We start from the raw sequence: 22,401 nt of genomic DNA, 5'->3' as shown, positions 1-22,401 counted from the left end.
CCCCGTTTTAAGCAATTCTTAGATTTGTGTGATTACTTGTTTGATTATTGGAATTCGGCGCCATGGAAATATTCCTGGCCCGAACTAATGAGCTAATGAATAGGAGCAAACGTCACGGAGTGAAGTGTTAGTGTGTTTCCATGATGTCCCGGTTCACTAGTAGTGAATTCCGACCAAAACCGAATGAATGTCCCTGTCGTAAAATAGTACATATTAAAATCTAGTGGTATACATTGGTAGCGTGACTGCAAAGACAGTACTTACGGTATTGAACCGGTAAATTACACAAGGGAATAAATAAAAAGGGACTTGACAGACACCGTTTATGTCGCCATGTGGGCGAATATGGTGCAGTTATATCGGCGAAATGTGCCTGGAAAGCATTCATTGACTGGCCTAAGGTGGCGGAGTTAAAATAGTTCCCATTGTTAGGGAGTACTCATATATGTTCTAAGGCGTGAACGGTTGGTGGTACGGAAACATAATGAAGCCAAAACACACAGATGTACGGTTGATAGATAGTTGGCAGTTTGGTTTATCTGTGGTCTTGCATTAATTAGAGGAAAATTTAGGTATAGAATGGACACGTCGGGCTTTCTGATTTACAACTGAGGTTGTATAGAAGTCTTTGGAAAGTCGGGGAAACTTATGACTTCTAGCGAGAATCGCGCCAGGGTTTGAAAACCGCTCGGTCAAGTAAATACCCGTGTGCGTGTAACAATACTCATCTAATTGTCTATTTTACCCACATCAAGGAGTAACATATAGAGATGAGGTAATAGTCATTTAATAGGCTGCATGCAATGCTGTAAGGACGCTAATATTAAGCAAGACCATTTTCATACTATTAAATGTTATTACATCAAATAACATAAAGTTACTGATAGCTCAAAACCTGGTGTAATAGTCCATGAAGTGGGTAAATGTATCGAGTAATAGTCCATGAAGTGGGTAAATGTATCGAGTAATAGTCCATGAAGTGGGTAAATGTATCGAGTAATAGTCCATGAAGTGGGTAAATGTATCGAGTAAAGAAGTACTACGTAAGGTTGACTGACAAGTCAGAATTATTCATTACCTCATCTTTGTCTGGTCATATAGAACATCCTTGTCTAATTATCTGTTCTTTCGAAGAATGAGCCTAACTTATACAAACTGTTTGTTATTTTCGTCCGATAAAACACCAAATAACTTATCAATTCAAGCCCAGTTTAAGTGACATTTACGGGATTACTCCATACATGGGTACGTTTCTCGTTACAGTTGGTCATACAAATTCTTTAGTAATGTTGTACCCTACAGCTGGGTGATCTATTTTATGTTCTTAGCAAATCGTAGTTGTTTTTTGAGCGCTCAACATAGCATGCGTGTTTTGCAGGTGAATATAAACAACATCTTCAATCATCTCTCAGTGAGGTGGCAAATGATCGACTGCCCCAAGTGGAAATCTACATGGCACTTGCTGATCATCTATATATGATTGAAACCGAGAAATCAATTGAAGTACTGTCAAATAACAAAGCACTTGAAAAATATACTATACCAGCAAAAGTCTATAAAGCCAGAGGCTAAAACATGGCATAGAAAGTCGCTGAACACCTCCCGTTTATGTAGACAGAAGAAAACATCCTAGGAGCACAGGGATGTATCCATCGTTTACATGTACAAACAGACAGTGCTCCGACTATGATCGTGGCGCCTGTTTTGCTGTTAGTAGCTGGCACAATCCTCGCCATATTTCTGATGACTCGACGTGTGCATACCCTGATCAAGGGCTCCTGCATGAGAGTCAGTGTGTCTTCAGGAAAGGATAAGTGACCACATACATGGTGTTTTCAGCAAGCAAACTCCACTATAAGTGCCAGGAACAGAACTGCAACCTGTGCACAATATTCGTCAACTTTACAAAATCATTTGACACTGTCAGTCGTTGGGAGCGTCTGGAAGATTATGGCATAGTAAGGTTGCTCAGAGAAAATCATTGAAATAGTACAGCGATCTGATGATGTCACGCACGCTTGCGTCCCCGTCACCAATATAGTCAAGCAATGCTTCGTGCTGGCCCCAACTGTTTTCAATATGATTTCTTTGTCATGCTCGCATACGTCTTCTATGACTCTGACACTGGGGCCAGACTGATATCAAGTTTTGAATCTCAGGCTAAGACCAAAAAATTACAAAAAATAGTTGTTTGTGATCTCCTGTATGCTGACGACTGTTTCCTGAACGCTAATTCTAAGATGAACGTGCAACAAAGTCTAGTCCAACTATCTTTAGCTTGTGACAAGTTCAGTCTTACAATTAGTGTCAGGAAGGCAGAACTAATGCACAGACCTCCACCAGGAACGCCTTACGTTGAGCCTAGCAGTACAATAACTTATCAAACAGTTCAGGACGTCGATAAGTTCACCTACCGCGGGAGTGCATTTCACATGCAGTCCACGATGACTAAACCAAAGCCAGAATTACAAAAGTGTAACAGACTGAAAACTGAAAACCAGCAAAGCCATTGTGTTGCTGATTATTTGCATGCGAAACCTTGATGGTGTATCGAACCATTTTCACAAGGCTGCCTGAGGTGTCTGCTGAGGAAACGATCGTATGGCAGTGTCCCAGATACTGAGGTTCTCACACCAGCAGGCATACCTAGCATCCACACTCTGTTGATATATTCAGCCATGAGATGGACAGATATCATAAGATCGGCTTTTACAGCGAGCTGAAGGAGGGAAAGTGATCTCAGAGAAGTCAGAAAACGCTTCAAAGACTCCTTCAGATTATCCCGGAAGCACCTTAACATTTATCCTGATTTCTGGAAAGACCTGACACACGATTTTTTCATCTGGCGCAGTTCATTACACAACTATAATTTGCATACATTTGCTTGTGCACGAGAGAAGACTTTACTCGAAGGTGTGGAAATACCTTTAATTAAGAATTCACTTGCTTATATGATGCCTCAGATACACACTCTTTAAGATACTTGACAAGAAATAACAGCTCCATATCTTCACATTTAGAAAATGCCTTCTCAACGAGAACAACTCTTTCGTTACCAAAACAGTTCTGCATTCACACACACACACACACACACACACACACACACACACACACTAAAATAACATGGATTGTAAGTTTTGGTATAGAGCAATATCAGTATTGTTGGTCTGTCAAATTGTCATGTGCAATGGCGCATTTACACGTATATATTGTTTCAACAGCTGGCTATGCTGTAGTCTGGTTCACTGTTTGGTATGTTCCCTGCATTGCACTCGGCTATTCGTATAGCGGAGTGCAACGCAGTGAGCATGAGAAACAGGGAACCAGACTAGCACTGTTTCGTTCATTTGGCTATCGCTTCTATACACTCTATATGTGTGATGAATTTACATATTAATCATTAGCGAAGTAAGAAAAAAAAAGATAAAAACTATGAATAATCCCCGTGTTAAAAATGAATTAAAGGTGGTAATTAACTTCATCGAAATCGTTTCTGCTTGCCTTTAATCTTCATTTCACTCTCATGCATAAGGGACAATATACAGAGAAAACTTTGGACTTGGAGCGAAAAAGAATTTGGGAATGATGAAACCCTTGAAACCGAAGTTACGCCAAGTAGCGTAACCTTTAATAATTTGGGTGGTAGTAACAGTTAGGCGTACACGTTCCACTGGATTTAAATAGTGTTCACAATACCAATGATAAAAAGTTACAATAGCCTGTCGAGATCGTAAGGTACATTTCTTGGTTGGAAGAAGGCACACCCATGCTGCAATATATTTATTGCTTTAATGATTCATTTCATATTTTATAAAACCTATGAATAATGTTCTAAACTCGTTGTTTAATATTTCAATTTCCGACGGACCCCACCCCCATTTCGCGCAGTGTTAAATGGTAACGCAGCAGACTAATCGACCAACAAAGAACATTGGTATTGACAATACAACAATCCTTTATGATAAGTCTAACAACCCCGTGTGTGTGTGTGTGTGTGTGTGTGTGAGAGAGAGAGAGAGAGAGAGAGAGAGAGAGAGAGAGAAAGAGAGATAGTTGGGGTAACTCTCTCTCACACACACACACACACACTCTCTCTCTCTCTGGTCGAGCTGTCAGCATATCAGCATAATCACATTGCCTGTATGTCTGTCTCTGGACAATCGTAATAAAATACGAACGAAAATCCAGAAATAAATGAGGTAGCGGATTTTTGCCTGACATACGACTGTGTCTCTTGACCTAGGAATGATTGTAAAATTTATAGTCAAACTGACCTACGGAAAATAGGAACGACATAAACGGAGGCTATATACAAATTTTGTATGGTCGGTAGTAATGCTAATTAAAGTGTAATAATGACTTAGATCGACTGAAAATACATATGAATGTTTGAATTACCTCGATCTTGCTTCGTCATCCCGCTTAATTTATATTTCTCACTGACATCAATATCTTTGGGGCTCGAAGTGGCCTTGTGTCCTAAAGCGCGCACCGTTACGGATCACTACCATCGCACCTCTGTCTGCGTGGGTTCGATTCTCGTTCTCGACCAATGTGGATATGTGAGAAAGCTTGTGTGAAGTGTAGAATTTTGAATTACAGGAAATTTTAAAGTTGAATGCATTGAGCAATTAAAGTCTTATCGCAGTTAAGCCCTAAAGTCTTTGTGAAGGGTCACTTCGACCTTTGTTCGGTTATTCCCCCCCTCCCATGTCACTGTAAACTTCAAAGGAACAGCAGTGAAATTGACCGTGGAATCTTAACACGGTCCTTACAAAGTAAACATTTGAGCTACCAACCCTAACCGCTTGGTAGGAACCTATTTCCACTTATCATATTTCAAAGGGAAATTGTCACGCACTTTCGTACACAGATCTGAGTTGTCTAAATCCGATGAAAGAAAATATATCTTTGGAAAAGGTTACGGACCACCACCTAAGATTGGGTAGAACTAATCAGGGCGTACACATTAGAACAATCTGACTTTAAAATGACGACTCTAGTCGAAATTCTTTAGTCTGGAAATTTCCTAGAAGAGGAAATTTTGTCTTGACTCTTTGGAGGCATAAAGTGATTAGTGCTTTCCTCGTGAAACAAGGAAGGGACCAGGAGGTCGTCTTGTAAAAAGAAAGGCATGTTTAGTGCTAGGACGCACAAGTCCTGAAAGAATAATAGCAGCGACAAGGAACAGATTTTGAGAGGACGACTATACAGTCCGAAGGCAGGAGTACGGGGAAAAGAAAGCAAGAATGACGAGGTCAGAATAAAAGGACCAGCATGTCCACGAAGGGGCAGAACCTAGAGTTAGGAAGGATGAAAGGAGACGCTGATATACGGTCAAAGTCAATTAAGGTGATGCAATTGATCGTGGACATTGCGCTCTTTTCACCACTCGGTATAATGATGTAATCAGTCCAAATCAGAACACCAGTTAAAGTCTACTTAGATAATCTAACTTGAAATGGAATCGCCGTTTTAATTTGTTCTGATTAAATTTGTTTTTTTCTTGTCAAAAGGGGGCTCGTATTGTTTATTTCTTCCCAGTATTCTCGCTCAGATCTCTGTTGAAATTCTATTCTTCTTTCACTCCCGCCAGGCTATAATATTGAGGGATGTCATCCTCTGGATAACTCCAGCCGAACCGAATTAACCACCCCTCTTTCTAAGAGGGCGACGTTACAGCTTGCTGGTAGCTTTTCGTGGGTCGGTGGTTATTTCTAGGGTTTCCCCGGAATCTTCCTTTACCATTTATACTCGCCGTCATGTATAGTCTATCTTGTGCTGAAAAATGGCGTTAAAACCCTACAACTACAACAACAATATGTTTGCCGGTAAATGAATGGCTGTACGTTTAGTGTTCAAGAGGCTAACGATGCTGTGCTTGATGTACTTAGACGATACGTGTCTTATATTTATTTAATCAAAATGAATGAAAATTGAATCTCAGCAATCTATCAATTTACAAAAGAATATGATTAGTCGCAAAAGATCAAGAATTACATTTTGCGCGTTTATTGTTCAAGAGGCTAACCATGCTGTGCTTGATGTACTTAGACGATACGTGTGTTATATTTATTTAATCAGCGGACATACTGGACAGGAATGTAAAGAGTTCATGCACTCCATCACTATACAGTTGCCTGTTGTCAATCTTAACTTCACTGGAAATGCAAGTATGTGTATTTTGAATGGAAGTATTGGTAGCTTGTATGCGATATAAATAGCATTTCTGTATAGTATACACGTTATATCGTTGATATACCAATCGTTGTATATTCAAATTTATTGTTTGCATTGCATTAGCACACACAACTGCATAAAACGACAATAAAACCATGACCAAATGGAATCATCCAATATAATGACAACGGCCTCCATTGCCTAATGATAACGCTGCATTATATTTGCCAAATGATACGCAGATGAAACAGTTCCGCCAATCCCCACCAATACCACAACATATATTCACAAACACAGACACACATACACCAAAATATACACACATTTATGAACAGATCAGGGAACCTGGAGCCTTGGTTAAGCTTTGTTTCGAAGGAAGAAAAGATCATAAGACCTTAGTTTACGGGATCAGACGTATGATGCACTTCTGCTTAACCAAGGCTAAGAATTGGGAGACATATTTACGAGACATTCCATAATTTCCGCTGCGTAACTATTCGTTAGATTCTGGTTTTTCTATTATACACATGCTTACCGTCGGTCCCTTTATGGATCCGGAAAAGAAAGCATTCCATGGTTTGAGATCTGAGTTTAGGACATAGTTCTGGAGGAAGTTTGCCGCCTTAGCGAGGGTAAATTGGACTTCTTCAGGAGTATCTACAGAAACACATATTGTAAATCATGGATCTAATTAAATAAACAAAGAAAAGATATAAAACCACTGTGTACATTTTTTCGTTCGTATTTAATATCAACTGTCTCATGATAATTCCTCAAAACAATATATGCAACTGACCTCCACGAAAATGCCGTGTTTTAATATCACTGGTCAACAGTGAAATCATTACTGACTTGAAAAGGCCCTAATCTGTAGTATTTTGGTGTGCCGAACACGAATATAACCGTGAAAAATTTGTATTGGCTCTCGTTTTGAAGATATTCATATACCTCATTTTCTATGTTTCACTGTGTAAATTTCTCCAGGAGGACTGCAGCAACATCCGGAATAATGATGTAACATTGCATAATACCATCATGCTCACATCATCCACAGTTGATTGCATCATTTTCTGATGCAATGCAATACTAATGCCATGCGGCTGCTGAAGTAAGTTGACGTCAGCAGTGTACTATACATGTGTAGGCCTATTATACTAATGCCAGGCGGCTGCTGAAGCTGACGTAAGCAGTGTACTATATAAAGCCCAATCAGATAGGTTCAGCATTTAAAATATTTTAGACGTTGTGCGAGACAGTTCAAGCTACTGTTACATAAAACTTATTATTTTATCCATTTACGTACAATAAAGAACAGTAATGCCTCGAAAGTGTGTTAATACCGCGGACAATTTTTGCTATATTTGTGGGGAAGTGACATTTGCCAACCAGAAGAAAAGTATCAATTCTCAAGTGAAGAAGGCATATCATCTTTACTTCGGATGCAAGGTTGGTGACCAAGACAAGCCTTGGGCTCCGCATATATGCTGTGCTACATGTACAACACAGCTTTCACAGTGGTTGAATTGCAAAAGGTCATCAATGCCGTTTGCAGTCCCAATGGTGTGGAGAGAGCCAAGCAACCACCTAAATGACTGTTACTTCTGCTTGGTTCCTCCTCTTTCCGGCGGAATAACGAAGCGAAAGAAGTCGAGAATAGTCTACCCAAACATTCCGTCTGCATTGAGACCAGTTCCACATGGTGAGGGACTTCCTATTCCAGAACCTCCAGCAGAATATTCTCTTGATTCATCTGACGAAGACAAAGGTGAGTCGACCTGTTCTTCTCCTGGTCCATCAGCATGCAGTGATCCAGATTTTCACTGTGGTGCATCATCAACCCCACACAGAATAACACAGGAAGAACTAAATGACCTGATTCGTGATTTGGACTTATCAAAGAACAAGGCAGAATTGCTAGGATCAAGACTCCAACAATGGAATCTTCTAGAAGAAGATGTCACAATTACTGCATATCGAAAGCGCCACCAGCAATTGGAGCCTTTCTTCAGAAAGGAAAGTAATCTGATATTCTGTTCCGATATTGAGGGCCTCATGAATGCTTTAAAAATCACTCATGACCCACAAGAATGGAGACTATTTGTGGACTCTTCGAAACTGAGTCTCAAGGCTGTGCTTTTGCACAATGGAAACATTCTTCCATCTATTCCAGTAGTGTATGCTGTCCACATGAAAGAGACATACGATAACTTAAGGCAGCTACTGAATTCCATTGAGTATAACAAGTACAGCTGGCACCTCTGTGGTGATTTGAAGGTAGTTGCCCTTTTAATGGGACTGCAGCAAGGATATACAAAATACATGTGTTTCTTATGCGAGTGGGATAGCCGAGCAAGGGAAATGCACTACATGAGGAAGGAATGGACTCACAGGCAGAATGTAGCCATTGGAGAGAAGAATATCCAACACCCAGCTCTGGTTGAGGCTCAGAAAATCTTGCTACCACCCCTTCACATCAAACTAGGTTTGATGAAGAACTTCGTGAAAGCCATTGACCGGACTTTGCCAGCATTCCGATACCTGCATGAAAAATTCCCTCGACTCAGCGAAGCAAAGATTAAAGAGGGAGTTTTTGTGGGTCCTCAGATTCGAGAGCTTTTCAAAGATGACCGGTTCAACAACTTGCTGGAAGGTGACGCGAAACAAGCATGGAATGCTTTTCGCCTAGTTTCTACAAACTTCCTCGGAAATGTTAGGGCAGAAAACTATAAGGAACTAGTAGAAGACATGTTGATGAAGTATAAGAAACTTGGCTGCAATATGTCTCTAAAGATTCACTTCCTTCATTCCCATTTGGATTTCTTTCCTAGCAACTGTGGTATTGTTAGTGATGAACACGGCGAACGTTTTCATCAAGATATCGCAACAATGGAACAAAGATACCAGGGAAAATGGTCCACTACAATGCTGGCTGACTACTGCTGGACACTCCTCAGAGATGCTCCCGAACAGCTGTACAAGAGACAGGCGAAGAAATCTAAGATGTAGTCAATGACTTGATTTTTTATAGGTAGGCTATTACAGTTGACCTTTTACTATTGGAATGCATTTCGTTATGTAAACATTAATTTCTTGCAGATTACAAAAAAACTAGAGCCAATTTTGCAATTTGACTGTCATATTCGTGTTCAGCACATAAAAATTGATAAGAATTGACTAATTTTATTTCAGTAACATGACTTTTGTAAAAATTTGTTGTCCAGTGTATCCTAAGTATGGTCATCTCTGTTCTGAAAATATGTCAAAGTCTGCTTTTTTTGTGGAATTTATCTTATTCATTCAGAATTAAATGTTTTGCATTTTAATGATAGGTAATATTTAAAAGGCTAACTAAAGTAATTTCTTACTTGACTTGGATTCGAATGACTCTTACCAGCATCCCAAACTAGAGATTTGTTCTTCTCGTCATACACAGTCCACGTAGTTAACAAGGCATTGATTGCCATTGCTGTAGTATACAGTCTGTCTTCTCCGTATTCCTACATATATATATATATATATATATATATATATATATATATATATATATATATATATATATATATATATATATATATATATATATATATATATAATCATCACAAAATCAGGTAGACAAAACATGACAATTAGACACATATTCTATCATGGACAATGTTCAAGTACGCAATATAAAATAAAAATACATAACTATATCAATATTACTAGTAGAGGCATCAGTGGTGATGGCAGAATCAGTAGAGTTCGTGGTTGATGCTTTGCTGAGCCATGCCGTTGTATTATAGTTATTGTGGGTATTAGCTGAAGTAGTTAGGACCGTCGTAAGGAGTGCGTGATATAGGTGGCAGCTTGGGAAACCAAACCTGGCGAATGACTTTTTGCGGAGTTTGAGTTTTTTTGTGCAAGTGGGGGGTGCCGAGGCGACGCTCGTCAGAGCGCAGTTTCGTCCAATACAAATTTGTGACCGACAAGGTATACGTAGTAGTTGTAGTAGTAATAATAGTAGCAGTAGTAGTAGTATTAGTAGTTGTTGTTTACACGGTAAAGGTACTAATAGCTGTAGTAGTAAATTAACTGGTTTTGGTTTAGTGTTTTATTACACACAGAAACACCCTTAAGATCATATCATGCATACGTAAATGCAGCAAAGCGCCTTTACCAATGACACACCCCGATAACGGATCTGGACTGAACTGATGATGGGAATCAAACACGTATCCCTTAACGACACACCCCGATAACCGATCTGGACTGAACTGATGATGGGAATCAAACACGTATCCTTAATGACACACGCCGATAACCGATCTGGACTGAACTGATGATGGGAATCAAACACGTATCCTTAAAGACACACCCCGATAACCGATCTGGACTGAACTGATGATGGGAATCAAACACGTATCCTTGTTATCAGGAGTCTATTGCCTCATACAGCATTCTTGAACAAAGTGTTACTTCTTGTGTTTCTACAAAGAACTGTAGACAACCACACTATACAGGATACATCATACGTCATCGCCTTCTATCTTGGATTCTTCGTCGGGACTCGAACTTGAATTCATTAGAACATTTCATTATTAGGACTTCTAAAATTTTACTCGTGGATTATTCTTGGATTATTTTTGGATTTGATTCTTAAAACCGGAAGTTATTAGTTTTTCATTTTTACAGTAATTTTCCAGAGAAATAAATAATTTGTTAAATTTTTCAAAGCTTGTAGTTACTTATGAGTATTGCTCACTGGCCACATTATTGCTATTTTTTAAGCATTGTTCACTTACCAAAGTGTTGTTATTTATTTGCATTGTTCAATCACAAAAGTATTGTTGTTCATTATTATCGATCACTCTCCATACTGTTGTTAATTATTAGTATTGCTCAATCACAACATTATTGTTATTCCTTATTATCGATTACTCACCACAGTGTTGTTATTCATGATTACTGATCACTCACCACACTGTTGTTATTCTGTAGTATCGATCACTCACACATTATTGCTATTCATTAGTATCGATCACTCACCGCAGTGTTGCTATTTATTAGTATAGCTTAATTCAAAACAGCATTGTTCTTCATTATTATCAATAACTCACCACACTGTTGTTATTCATTAGTATCGATCACTCATCACTCGCCACATTGTTACTATTCATTTGTATTACTCAATCACAACATTATTGTTACTCATTATTATCAATCAATCACCACCATACCTTAGTTATTCATTATTATCAATCAATCACCATACCTTAGTTATTCATTATTATCAATCACTCACCACACTGTTGTTATTCATTAGTATCGATCACTCACCATAATTTTGTTATGCAGTAGTATCGATCACTCACCACAGTGTTGTTATTTCTTAGTATTGCTCAATCATACCAGCATTGTCATTCATTATTATCGATCAGTCACCATACTGTTGTATTCATTAGTATCGATCACTCACCAAAGTGTTGTTATTTGTTAGTATTACTCAATTATACCAGTATTGCTATTCATTATTATCGATCACTCATCATACTTTTGTTATTCATTATTATCAATCACTCACCATGGAATTGTTATTGATTAGTATCAATCACTCACCACGGTATTGTTTTGCACGTCCAGATCTCCATTGCCCAGAAAATCGTCAAAGTACCTCATAGTATTTCCGTGGTATTTTACTGATTTCATAATGGCATCTGTCATTGTTGTCTTCAATGATTCACCGAGATAGTCCTGTACCCTCCGCATAATCTAACAATAATGATAACGAGCATGGACTTTTAATGTAAAATAAATATTTTACAGTAAGGTAAATTGTCAGAATTTGTAGGAAAGCTGATGTAAATCATAAATATATTTTAGTAGCAAGTAACTCGTGACATAAACTGTAACAAACATGGCATTTATGTTTGGATGCTTTTACTGCTTATATAACATTTTGATGCACGTATTCGGAACTATTTTTGATAGATTGTACATGCAGTGTTTTCAATATAACTTATACATCATTTCCTTATTGTGAATTTATGCAGACTTAATCCCATTATTTAGGGAACATCTCACATTTCAACTTTATTCCAGTCCAGTATAACTAAACCTAGTCTGATAAATCCCACCCACCCCCAATTTGTGTTGATACTGAAGGAGGACGATATGTAGATATGATACCACCTGTTCATTCAAATGTGAAATTTTGCTGCATGCAAATCATTCCGGAACAATCCCGCATACACTTGAGACAATTACCGTTAATTAGTAACAGCAATATCTAGCGCGAAATTCAAAATGGCAACAGGACAGAAGCTTGTGCTTTTCCAGGTAGATTTGCAAGTGAACGAACAAAGGAATTGCCACGGAGATATAATGTATGTGTCACCAAAAGAACCCACAGCCACTAGAAATACCGGTAAGTGCATAAAACGTGCACCGATGTATGGCAGCAAAAACCGGCAGCAGATAATTGCAACGTATGACTAGTTGATATCAGCCCCTAACCCGAAAATATATATCATCACGGGCGAAAGCTGATTTTCGGTCTACCAACAAAACCCTAGGTACGTGTGTGCATGCGTGCATGTGTGTGTGTGTGTGTGTGTGAAACTGTACGGGTACGCTTGATAGATAGTTCAACAGATTTTACCGGGTGTGGTAACGGACCCTTCTTTGAAAAATGTCGCAGCTCTGCATACGTTCTGGCAACAAACCAGTAAAACTCGAATTCTGACGGGTAGTAAAGTAGAGCCAAGTCACGTCTAGCAGAAAAATTGGTGGATATCATAAATCCAATCAGAGATGACGTATTGAGGTAAATTTGCTGAAAATATAAATTGTAAATATGAAGCTTTCAATGTCATAACACGATTCCTTTGCCTCAAAGAGTGGTCATATTCATTGCAGACCATATTTGACGCTTGAACTTAAAGCTTACTGGTTCCCAACCGATGCAATGAAATAATTCGGGAACTATAACAATACATGGTCTTTAAAAAAAAATTGTTCACATGCACCGTTATTTTGTAATAATAATAATAATAATGAGGACATATTAATGTATCCATGCTAACTTTATAAACTAATTCAGCATTTAAAATGTATGATTTACACATTGACCAAAGTTATTACAATCGATTTGTTATCGGCTTGTTTTTTTAAAATAATTATATATAATTTATTATATTCGCATTATACGGTGTTTTAATTGTAGATGTGTATCCATGCACGAGTCAGTTTGTCTTGTATCATTTACCCTGTCTACATGGATTAAGGAGGATTTCATAAATAGTAGCCATCCCTTGGCATCCTTCACATGGATTAAGGAGGACTTCATAAATAGTAGCCATCCCTTGGCATCCTTCACATAGATTAAGGAGGATTTCATAAATAGTAGCCATCCCTTGGCATCCTTCACATGGATTAAGGAGGATTTCATAAATTGTAGCCATCCCTTGGCATCCTTCACATGGATTAAGGAGGATTTCATAAATAGTAGCCATCCCTTGGCATCCTTCGCATGGATTAAGGAGGATTTCATAAATAGTAGCCATCCCTTGGCATCCTTCACATGTATTAAGGAGGATTTCATAAATAGTAGCCATCCCTTGGCATCCTTTACATGGATTAAGGAGGATTTCATAAATAGTAGCCATCCCTTGGCATCCTTCACATGTATTAAGGAGGATTTCATAAATAGTAGCCATCCCTTGGCATCCTTCACATCGATTATGGATTAACTCTTTGGGTAAACTTACTTGGTATAATTCACAAAAATGAGACACTGACAAAGATAATTTCAAACTCTTGATGCGGCCCATACGTCTGGGTAAAAAAAAAACTAAACTAGGGTAATTAATGGCGATTGATTCCATCTCAGTTTTGCTATTTTATTAATTTATTGTCAATTTAGAAACAAATAAGTTCGACCTCACCATATAAACAAATATATACTTTAAAAAAGCTCAATTAAGGTGGAGAGAGAGAGAGAGAGAGAGAGAGAGATTACTTGCAGTTCCGGATCATTCAGGATTTCCGGTTCAAGAAGACCATTCAAAATGGCGGATGTTATGCCAAACACTGCGTTTGCAGCAACCGTAACATCGATATTATTTGTGTTTCCTGGAATATGCACTCCCCTCGGCTCCCATACCTCCTCTTCTTTTAAATTTTGAGCCTTTTTAAACAAAGCAGATTTTTGTATACCTACTAACAGATTTCCTTTATTTTCTTACAGTAACCACCATCTTCATCGGCACAATTTTTTTTTCTTCCGAATTGCAACATAGTTTGTGATCTTCTACATAATATTTACTTTAAAGCCGTATTTGCTCCTTTATATGGTTAATATCTTTTGAGTTCAAAAAGTTTAAATTTGCTATACACTCCTGCTATTTTAGTCTTCATTGTGAGGCCTATTCAAAATGTTAACATTTTATATGAATCATTCTCATTGGAGAATGTCTGAGGGTCCTGTTATTGACCTCAAGTAAAGACAAAATCTGGTTCTAATTACTATTGATTGATATTCTGGAATTAAAAGTAATCTGTGTCGGATTTTATTTCGAATAAGAATGATGCAGTTACTTGCTCTAGTCTAGGAAATAATCAGATTAAACTCTACCCACCTTAGGAATGTGTCTTGCAATGTTGAAACGTAACTATTAGCCGCAGTCGATTTCCAGGACACTGATTTTATTCGATAAACTCCTCGGCAATAACAATGCCAATATGTTGATAACCCCTATGACTAATAAATCATAACAATTTGAGCTTGTGCTCTTTCTGATCGCTCCGGTGGCCAGTAGTTAGAGCGTCCGCCTCGGATGCGGGAGGTCGCGGGTTCGAACCCCGGCCTAGTCATACCAAAGACTTATAAAAATGGTATTTGCAGCTGCCTCGTTTGGTGCTCAACATTAAGAGGTTAGTTTTAGAACTGGTCGGCCTGGTGTCAGAATAATGTGACTGGGTGGGACATCATGCTACATGTCTGCGGCACGATACCCCAGTGCTAGTCATCACTATAAACTGCCACACTGCAGATATCGTAGCGATATGACTGAAACATTGTTAAAGCTACGTTAAAATCCAACAGACACACACACACACACACACACTAGATCGATAGACAGTCGAGAAATTAATTTTTTTAAATAATAATACATGCAAATCACGGTTACATACCCACGTGGGCACGAGAGCTATATCATGACCGTCTTTTTGAAGCTTTTCTAGGAAGAATCTGAGAAAAACATATGTCCTCTCGTCTATGAGATTGACGGCATAATCTTTGGACAATGGCCTGTAGGCAACTTTTTTCAAGGCATCAAATATAGATGAGATGTTTGCGTTCTGAGAACGCCATTGTTGGTAAGACTGAGGCAAATCCTCGGCCAGAGAAGTTAAAAGGGATCCTAGACCTAGATTCGCGAAGGTGTCGTCAAAGTCAGGCGGAAGTAGAAAAGCATATAGGTAACCAGTCCTGGCAAAAAGTCAAACAAAGTAACATGTACTAGAATCAACATCAAGAAATCAAACGTTCAGAGAGAAATTTATCTTTATGAAGAGTGTTCTTTGATGCAAAAGAATCTTTCAAAAGCAATACTTGAAATAATATTCATATTTACATTGAAACTTTCTGTCATGCTTTCCTAAACCAATAAACCAAGTTGTTGTCTAGGTTAGATACAATCGCGAAATTATGCTAGTTGTAAATAACTCTAATAGCAATGAAGAAAGTCAACCACGTGTAGATTTTCTGCTTCCTACAAGCAAAAACACCATCTTCCCCCACCCGCCTTCTCGGCATTTTCGCTAACCCTGGGAAAGCATTTCACTAATACTAGACTTCTAGCAGCTGCATGCGATCTTTTTAATTCTCAGATCCACGGATTTAATTCTCAGATCCACGGATTTAATTCTCAGATCCACGGAGTATCTTCCGTTTTGAAAGGTTGCGCACACGTGTGGCAGTGTGAACATTAGTACACTTCAAAAATACTTATAATATTCTTCTATGAAGGTAATTCGAGTTATGCGGTTTTTTTTTCTGCCAAGGAAAATGATCTCACATACCCCTCCCCGAACGATTGAAAAACATGTTCATTTCGTACTTATGAAATATTGTGAGTTGCATTCCTTATTTTAGTGCATTTCATGCAGGTTTGTGTTTTGCTTGGACTGCTACAACTGACCCTAGATGTTAAAACATTTACTTGCCTAATGTTAAGGAGTCGTTCCATTATTAAAGCTATATCACTGAAGCCAAGGTCTTCTAGTATCCTCTCAAATCTCGTCCAGTTAACGTCTCCCACCAGATCGAAAAAGTAATGAAGATTGTCCGGGTAACTTATCCACGTCTTACTCGTGCTGTTATAATGCTGTGGCCAAAACGCCATGAGAGAATTCGAATAGTTTCTGTTCTTGTCGTGATAATTCTGGAGGGATGCAACTGCCGACATAATTTGTTCTTCGGATGGTTTAGGACCATTTCCAAATCTATTTGCGTGCATAAGGACATGGATGAAAGTACAGTTTAATAAATGATATTGTTATTAATATTATTGGTAGGACTCCAGGTCTTAAAATATGTAACACAAAGAAAAATCAACCATTTAAGTAAAATCTAACTTAATTTATTTCTCCACAATTCAACGTGAAAATTAAGTATTGTGAATTAAATCACAAATATTTCTAAATGTCCTATCACACGTCCAAAACTAAATAATATTCTCAATTAATTAAAATAGTCAACGATCACTTTAAACAAACAATTCATCTCGAATTCTATCTGATGTCAACAACAAAACTGTCAAGTCTGATCATTGTTCACTTTACCTATATAAGAATCAATCCAACGGAAAATTCAAAAGTAATTGCAAACAGGACTGGGTATAGAATGGTACGAACCCCAATGCTATATAAACGTTCTATTTACAACTAACAACTCATGGGCAAAAGTTAGATATATACACTTTTGTTTTCATTATCTAAAGAACAGCCTACAGTCACGGACAATAGTTATCTATACAATTAAAATATACATAACACCTCCCCTCATGAAGAAAGAGAAATATTTATATTATAAAGCTTTCTTGTATATATTTGTAAAATAAACCACGTATGATACTAAAACAAATAAAATCAAACTTACACAGGACGATGGCCTATGAATGCCACTCAGATTCATTTCCAAAATATGTAGACAAAATAAAGCAATATGTTATTTCTATATACGTGAGAGTGTATCTTCAATAACATTATCTTTTCCGCTGACTAGTCTTAAGTCCCTGTTGTATTATTGCAGCATTTAGCTAAATCTTAATAATCTCTTAATTCTATTTATCATTTTGTTAAGGAAAATAAGTGGAATGTGATCACTCAATACAACAATTGGAGAACAACTGAACTAATACAAACTTCAAAATGTAGTAAAGCAAATAACAAAAGCCAAACATTTTTTCCCATTTGTGAGATAATTGTTCTGTGCTTGTTCATTTTTGTTGGAAAATAACACGCCTGATTATCCGCACCATCGATATCTTATTGAATCTTAAATCCACCAGCCCTACATCACTTGTATCAACATAAATTTGAAATGATTGGCTGAAATGTGGAGCTGAGAGAACTGGTGCACTCTTAACTATGGCCATTAGTTTATCAAAGGCCTATTGAGATTTGTCAGATAAATGAAACTTGGTTTTCTTACCCAACAAATTTGTCAGAGGATCAGTAATTATTTAGAAATTTGAAGAAAAAAATTCTGATAATACTAAGCCTTACCCAAAAATAGTATCCGTTTCGTTTCACTTATAGGCACTGCGAAATCAGAGATAGACCTGACCTTAATCTCTACAAGATTAACATGACCTTGTCACACATCATATGCTAAAAGTGTGACGCAAGCAATGCAAATCTCTCAACTAAATTAACCGTCACATTTACATCACTGAGTCTTTGAAAGGATTTCTGAATGGTTTCCTAAGTGCTCTCCCAAGTTATCGTTGAAGATGATGATGGCATCGATGTACGTGTCACATTTATCTAGACCAGATGTTATCATTTTAATTAAACGTTTGAATCATTTATTCTTGGCATTGGAAATTAATCTATATTGGTAACTATATTTTAGTCAGTGCACATGCAGTATGTATTATCTGACTTAGGCACAAGAATCAAAGGTAAACTCCAGTTATTTGACTTAGTCTTATACACTCAGTTTCCAGCATATAATGAATTTCTTTTTTAAAAACAAATATTCCTGCTTGAGAGGATTCTTCCTATAATAGTGTTATTTCACAGGTTTGTAATAGACAATTTCAAAGTCATAACAGATTTATATGGGTCGTCAGGAAATAAGTGCCGATATTCATACAATAGCTGTTTAGTATACTCCTGTTCCTGTTGTTGTAGATGTGAAAGTTTGTGGTCCAGATTTTTTTAACAATATTTCTGAATTCCGAAGATTTGTTAAGGCAAAGGCACTGAAGTCAGATTGCATTCCATCGTTTCTATACTCACTTGTTGGGATATATACAACTAAATTGATTGACATTAACTTTGCTCTTTCTATGAACATACTCCTATATCATATTTATATGACAAAGGACAATACAATTCAGTCCGAATAGGAATTTTAGGTATGTGTAAGGGAGCCAGAACTTTATCACCACGCTGAAAATCCATTTACTTCTGTCATTCCTTTAACTGAGAATGGTGAAGATTAGCTGTTGACACTTCATTAACCTTGGCAACTGATACTTGAAATCAGAGATATAAAGAAAAATCTTGGAATTTTCATTTGAAAGAATTGTCTATTTTAATAGCTTCAATGGTCCACGAACAGTGTTTGCAAAAATTATTCAAAAAGAGTAAAACGTAATAATTCTAGAACTAATTCCTTAACAGTAAATGACAGCAAATGAACACCATCGTCCTAGCCTTTTCCTATACCAAATAAATATGACCTAATCATATTTTTAAAAGTTTGATGAAATCTTTCCAAAGTCACGTGACTTTCATGGTGATAGGCAGAAGACTTAAACCATTGGATATCTAATTGATTCATAACTTGTTGGAAAATACCTGACATAAAATTTGAACCTTGATCAGAATGGATTGATTTGGGAATGCCAAATGTGAGAAGAAAAAAAAAATCAAAGCTTTTACTTTGGTTTTATTAATAATATTCCGGAAAGGAATTGCCTTAAGTTCTTGTGGACACACATTATGGTCAACTAGTATTGGTTGCTTAACTTGATCTGAGGGAGGCCGTTAATCTGCTAACTGGTTCGTCAAATGCAGTGGTAGGTTGCAAATGAACCTTAGGTATCTTCTTGTGTTTTTCTACCATTTGACAAGTATGATAAAATCTAGGGTATTTACAAACATCAATATTAATTTTCGGCCAATAAAAATGATTCAAAATTTTGTGATTCGTCTTATTGACCACTAAGTGACCAGCCAAGAGAGTCTAATGGAATAGAATAACACTTGCCTGTTGATGTCACTTGGGAACAACAACTTGATTGCTCACTGGCCACTGGTCATCTGGGGGTATCCCAGGTGGTCTATTTTCTACAGACGTTTCAGAGACATTGTAATGAGGTACCTAAATAGTTTGTGATCGGTGGAAGACATTGAGAATTTCTCTCACACAATGAACAGGTGGCCTAGAGTGTCCAAGTTCATGTTTGAGAGAGGGAGACGTAGCTACTTTTAAAGCGACTAAACTCATCACACTGACGATATACGGACAAGTTTGTAAAGGCGCGTGCATTTTATTTAAATCCCTTGGCTATATACTTACCGTAAAAGTTCTTTAAAGCAGTAGCGATTTCATGAAATCTTTCAGTAAACGGGTGAGAAAATAACATATTTTACGTTGGCTGAAATAAATACATTCCTTTGAATATATGTTCTGAAGGAAAGGAAGATAATCCGGCACAATCGAACATACATTTCCTGTCTTTTTTAACTTGATAAATGTAGAAAATAAGTGCAATGCAAAATTACATACGACAATACTTCCATTGAACATGCTGAACAAAGGATGACGTGGTGAATATTTAACCTTTTATGCTGAAATTGTTTTCTTCAAAAGAACACCTGACAAATGCGGATAATGAAAAGAAGAATGAACCATTTCACATTGTCTTTTTCCGCAGGTTGTGAGTTTGTGTTTATTGTAGTAAATCAAATGTTTTAATGATGGGAAGATTTTGCAGAAAGCAAAGAAAAGTAATATCCTGATTACTAAATTTATGGTTTCGGTGGACATCTAAACCAAAATAATCAACCTAAAGATCTGGAATAAAATATTAGCTTGCGCATGTTGTCTGAAATTTAGCTGAGATGTTAAACTTGACCAATCAAATGTCCAAAGTCTCTACTTATTATAAAAAGGCATGCTGCCGAAATATTTTGGCTAGAGAAGTCAATATAGAAAGATTACTTCAGGTAGAAATATCCAGAGATGAAATGAAATGATAAAAACTTCAAATTGTAACTATCATCAGTAACATACGTTTTTATTTAACGAAAAGTTTTACAAGGATGGTAAAGAAAATAAGTAAAACAAATTTTATTTTCTTGCTCCATATTTTACATTTGAAATCTTAAGAACAACACATTGATGTGATGTGTCCTAAAATAGAGGTTTAACTTACTTGTATGCCTCCAAAAGACACGACGTAATCCAGGTCGTTGCAAACATGTTGTCGTCATAAACTTTGAAGATTTGTCGGAATAACGTCATATCTGGTCCGCCATGGAAGTAGAATTTCACGTCACTTTCATACATTCCCTTGTGCTTTTCCCAGAACAGAGGAGGAATAAATGGTTCATTTCTTTTAACTTGCAAAGAAAAAACCTTATCAAATAATGCTTGGATGGTTTTATTAAGAAAATCATCCTGCGCTCCCGACGATTGAGCGACAACCACTACTAATATAAGATACAGCGTGTGCAATCGTATTTCAGCCATGTTGGACTAAGTGAATAATCCTCAGTGAATTTAATTTATCTCTTGATGGAACAGTACTGTGAAGTGATATAATCACGTGATTTCTCATTAATCGTGTTTAGAAACGTTTCCATTTTAGGTCTGTTTATGTGTCTTTATCGGCCCCATGAGCGTGTTACAGATGTATGTGATACTATCAAGTGCAAACAATGACGCATTCCTCGTACTACATGATCCAGATTTAGACCACCATATGGTATTTCGCCAGTAAAAACTTTGGTTTCACGGTCAGAGCGAAACATTGAGAGAGAGAGACAGAGAGAGAGAGAGAGAGAGAGAGGGAGAGAGAGAGAGAGTAAATTGACCACTAGAATCTCGGAATGTATTAAAATTACATTATAATATAAATTTTATGTAAGATATGTATGATTTCTGAACGTCATATATTTTTGAAATACACAGGGTCGTTGTTGCTAAAGAAATGTGATGATTTTAAGGATAATGGTGGTCTTAATACCAGTATCACTTCTCTTCTTGCACACACACACACACACACTACTACTACTACTACTACTACTGCTACTACTTATATTACTAATACTACTACTAGTAATAATAATAATAGCAACAATAATAACAATGTAGGTCATTGGTTGAAATTGAGACATGTAACATTCAACATAAGATATATTTCTTAATGTAAAAAAATCAAAACATGTCTCCTTTCTAGTGCCTATATTACACTAAAAGTTCACGGCATATTAGGCTGATATTCGTTTCCTTGAGGCTGTATGCAATAGTTTTGTTTGTTAATTTGTTTTGTTTGTTAAGTTTTCCTGCTTTATTTGCCGATTTGTTTGCTTGGATTTGTTTGTTTTTCCTTGATTAAATGAGATACCTATAATTGCATTCGTTCGAAAAGGTATCTGATCATTCAAGTAGTAACATGGGGCCATTTGGCCTCATACAGGAATTAACATGGGGGTGGGGGGGGGGGGAGAATTTGGAACTCAAACGGAAATTAACATGGGAGTGGGGAGACACTCGAGCATCAAACGAGAAATTAATATTTCAGTTGGCGGAGTTTACAGCCTCAAAAGGTAACATTATTACAGGTGGCTGACCTCAGGTGGATAGAGACTTAGTAACAGTGTTTGAGTTGACCTCAATATGCGTCATTCTAAGAAAGTATTGGAAAATCTATATTAAATGGTTATGTAGGTTTGCATTAGGAATGATAGCATGGGACATAAATATTTATGGGCAGAAAA

General features: G+C 37.2%; 1 protein-coding gene across 1 annotated transcript in view; it reads right to left on the bottom strand.

The window, feature by feature from the left end:
- LOC149781127 (uncharacterized) overlaps positions 1-21,196 on the bottom strand; it is a 40,004-nt gene extending 18,808 nt beyond the window's left edge. Inside the window, exons 1-8 of the mRNA XM_089935235.1 lie at positions 20,835-21,196; positions 16,387-16,665; positions 15,352-15,649; positions 14,177-14,344; positions 12,818-12,991; positions 11,776-11,928; positions 9,572-9,677; positions 6,716-6,837 (exon numbers count right to left, since the gene is read on the bottom strand). Of these exons, the coding sequence (XP_089791361.1) occupies positions 6,716-6,837; positions 9,572-9,677; positions 11,776-11,928; positions 12,818-12,991; positions 14,177-14,344; positions 15,352-15,649; positions 16,387-16,665; positions 20,835-21,151 (1,617 nt within the window). The 5' untranslated portion in view covers positions 21,152-21,196. The remainder of the gene's footprint in view (positions 1-6,715; positions 6,838-9,571; positions 9,678-11,775; positions 11,929-12,817; positions 12,992-14,176; positions 14,345-15,351; positions 15,650-16,386; positions 16,666-20,834) is intronic.
- Positions 21,197-22,401: the final 1,205 nt, after the last annotated feature.

This window comes from Sinohyriopsis cumingii, chromosome 15, assembly GCF_028554795.1.
Source record: "Sinohyriopsis cumingii isolate HCF-2022 chromosome 15, ASM2855479v2, whole genome shotgun sequence".
NCBI lineage: Eukaryota > Metazoa > Mollusca > Bivalvia > Unionida > Unionidae > Sinohyriopsis > Sinohyriopsis cumingii.
The sequence above is the reverse complement of the archived record's forward strand: the minus strand, read 5'-3'. Positions and strand labels throughout refer to the sequence as shown.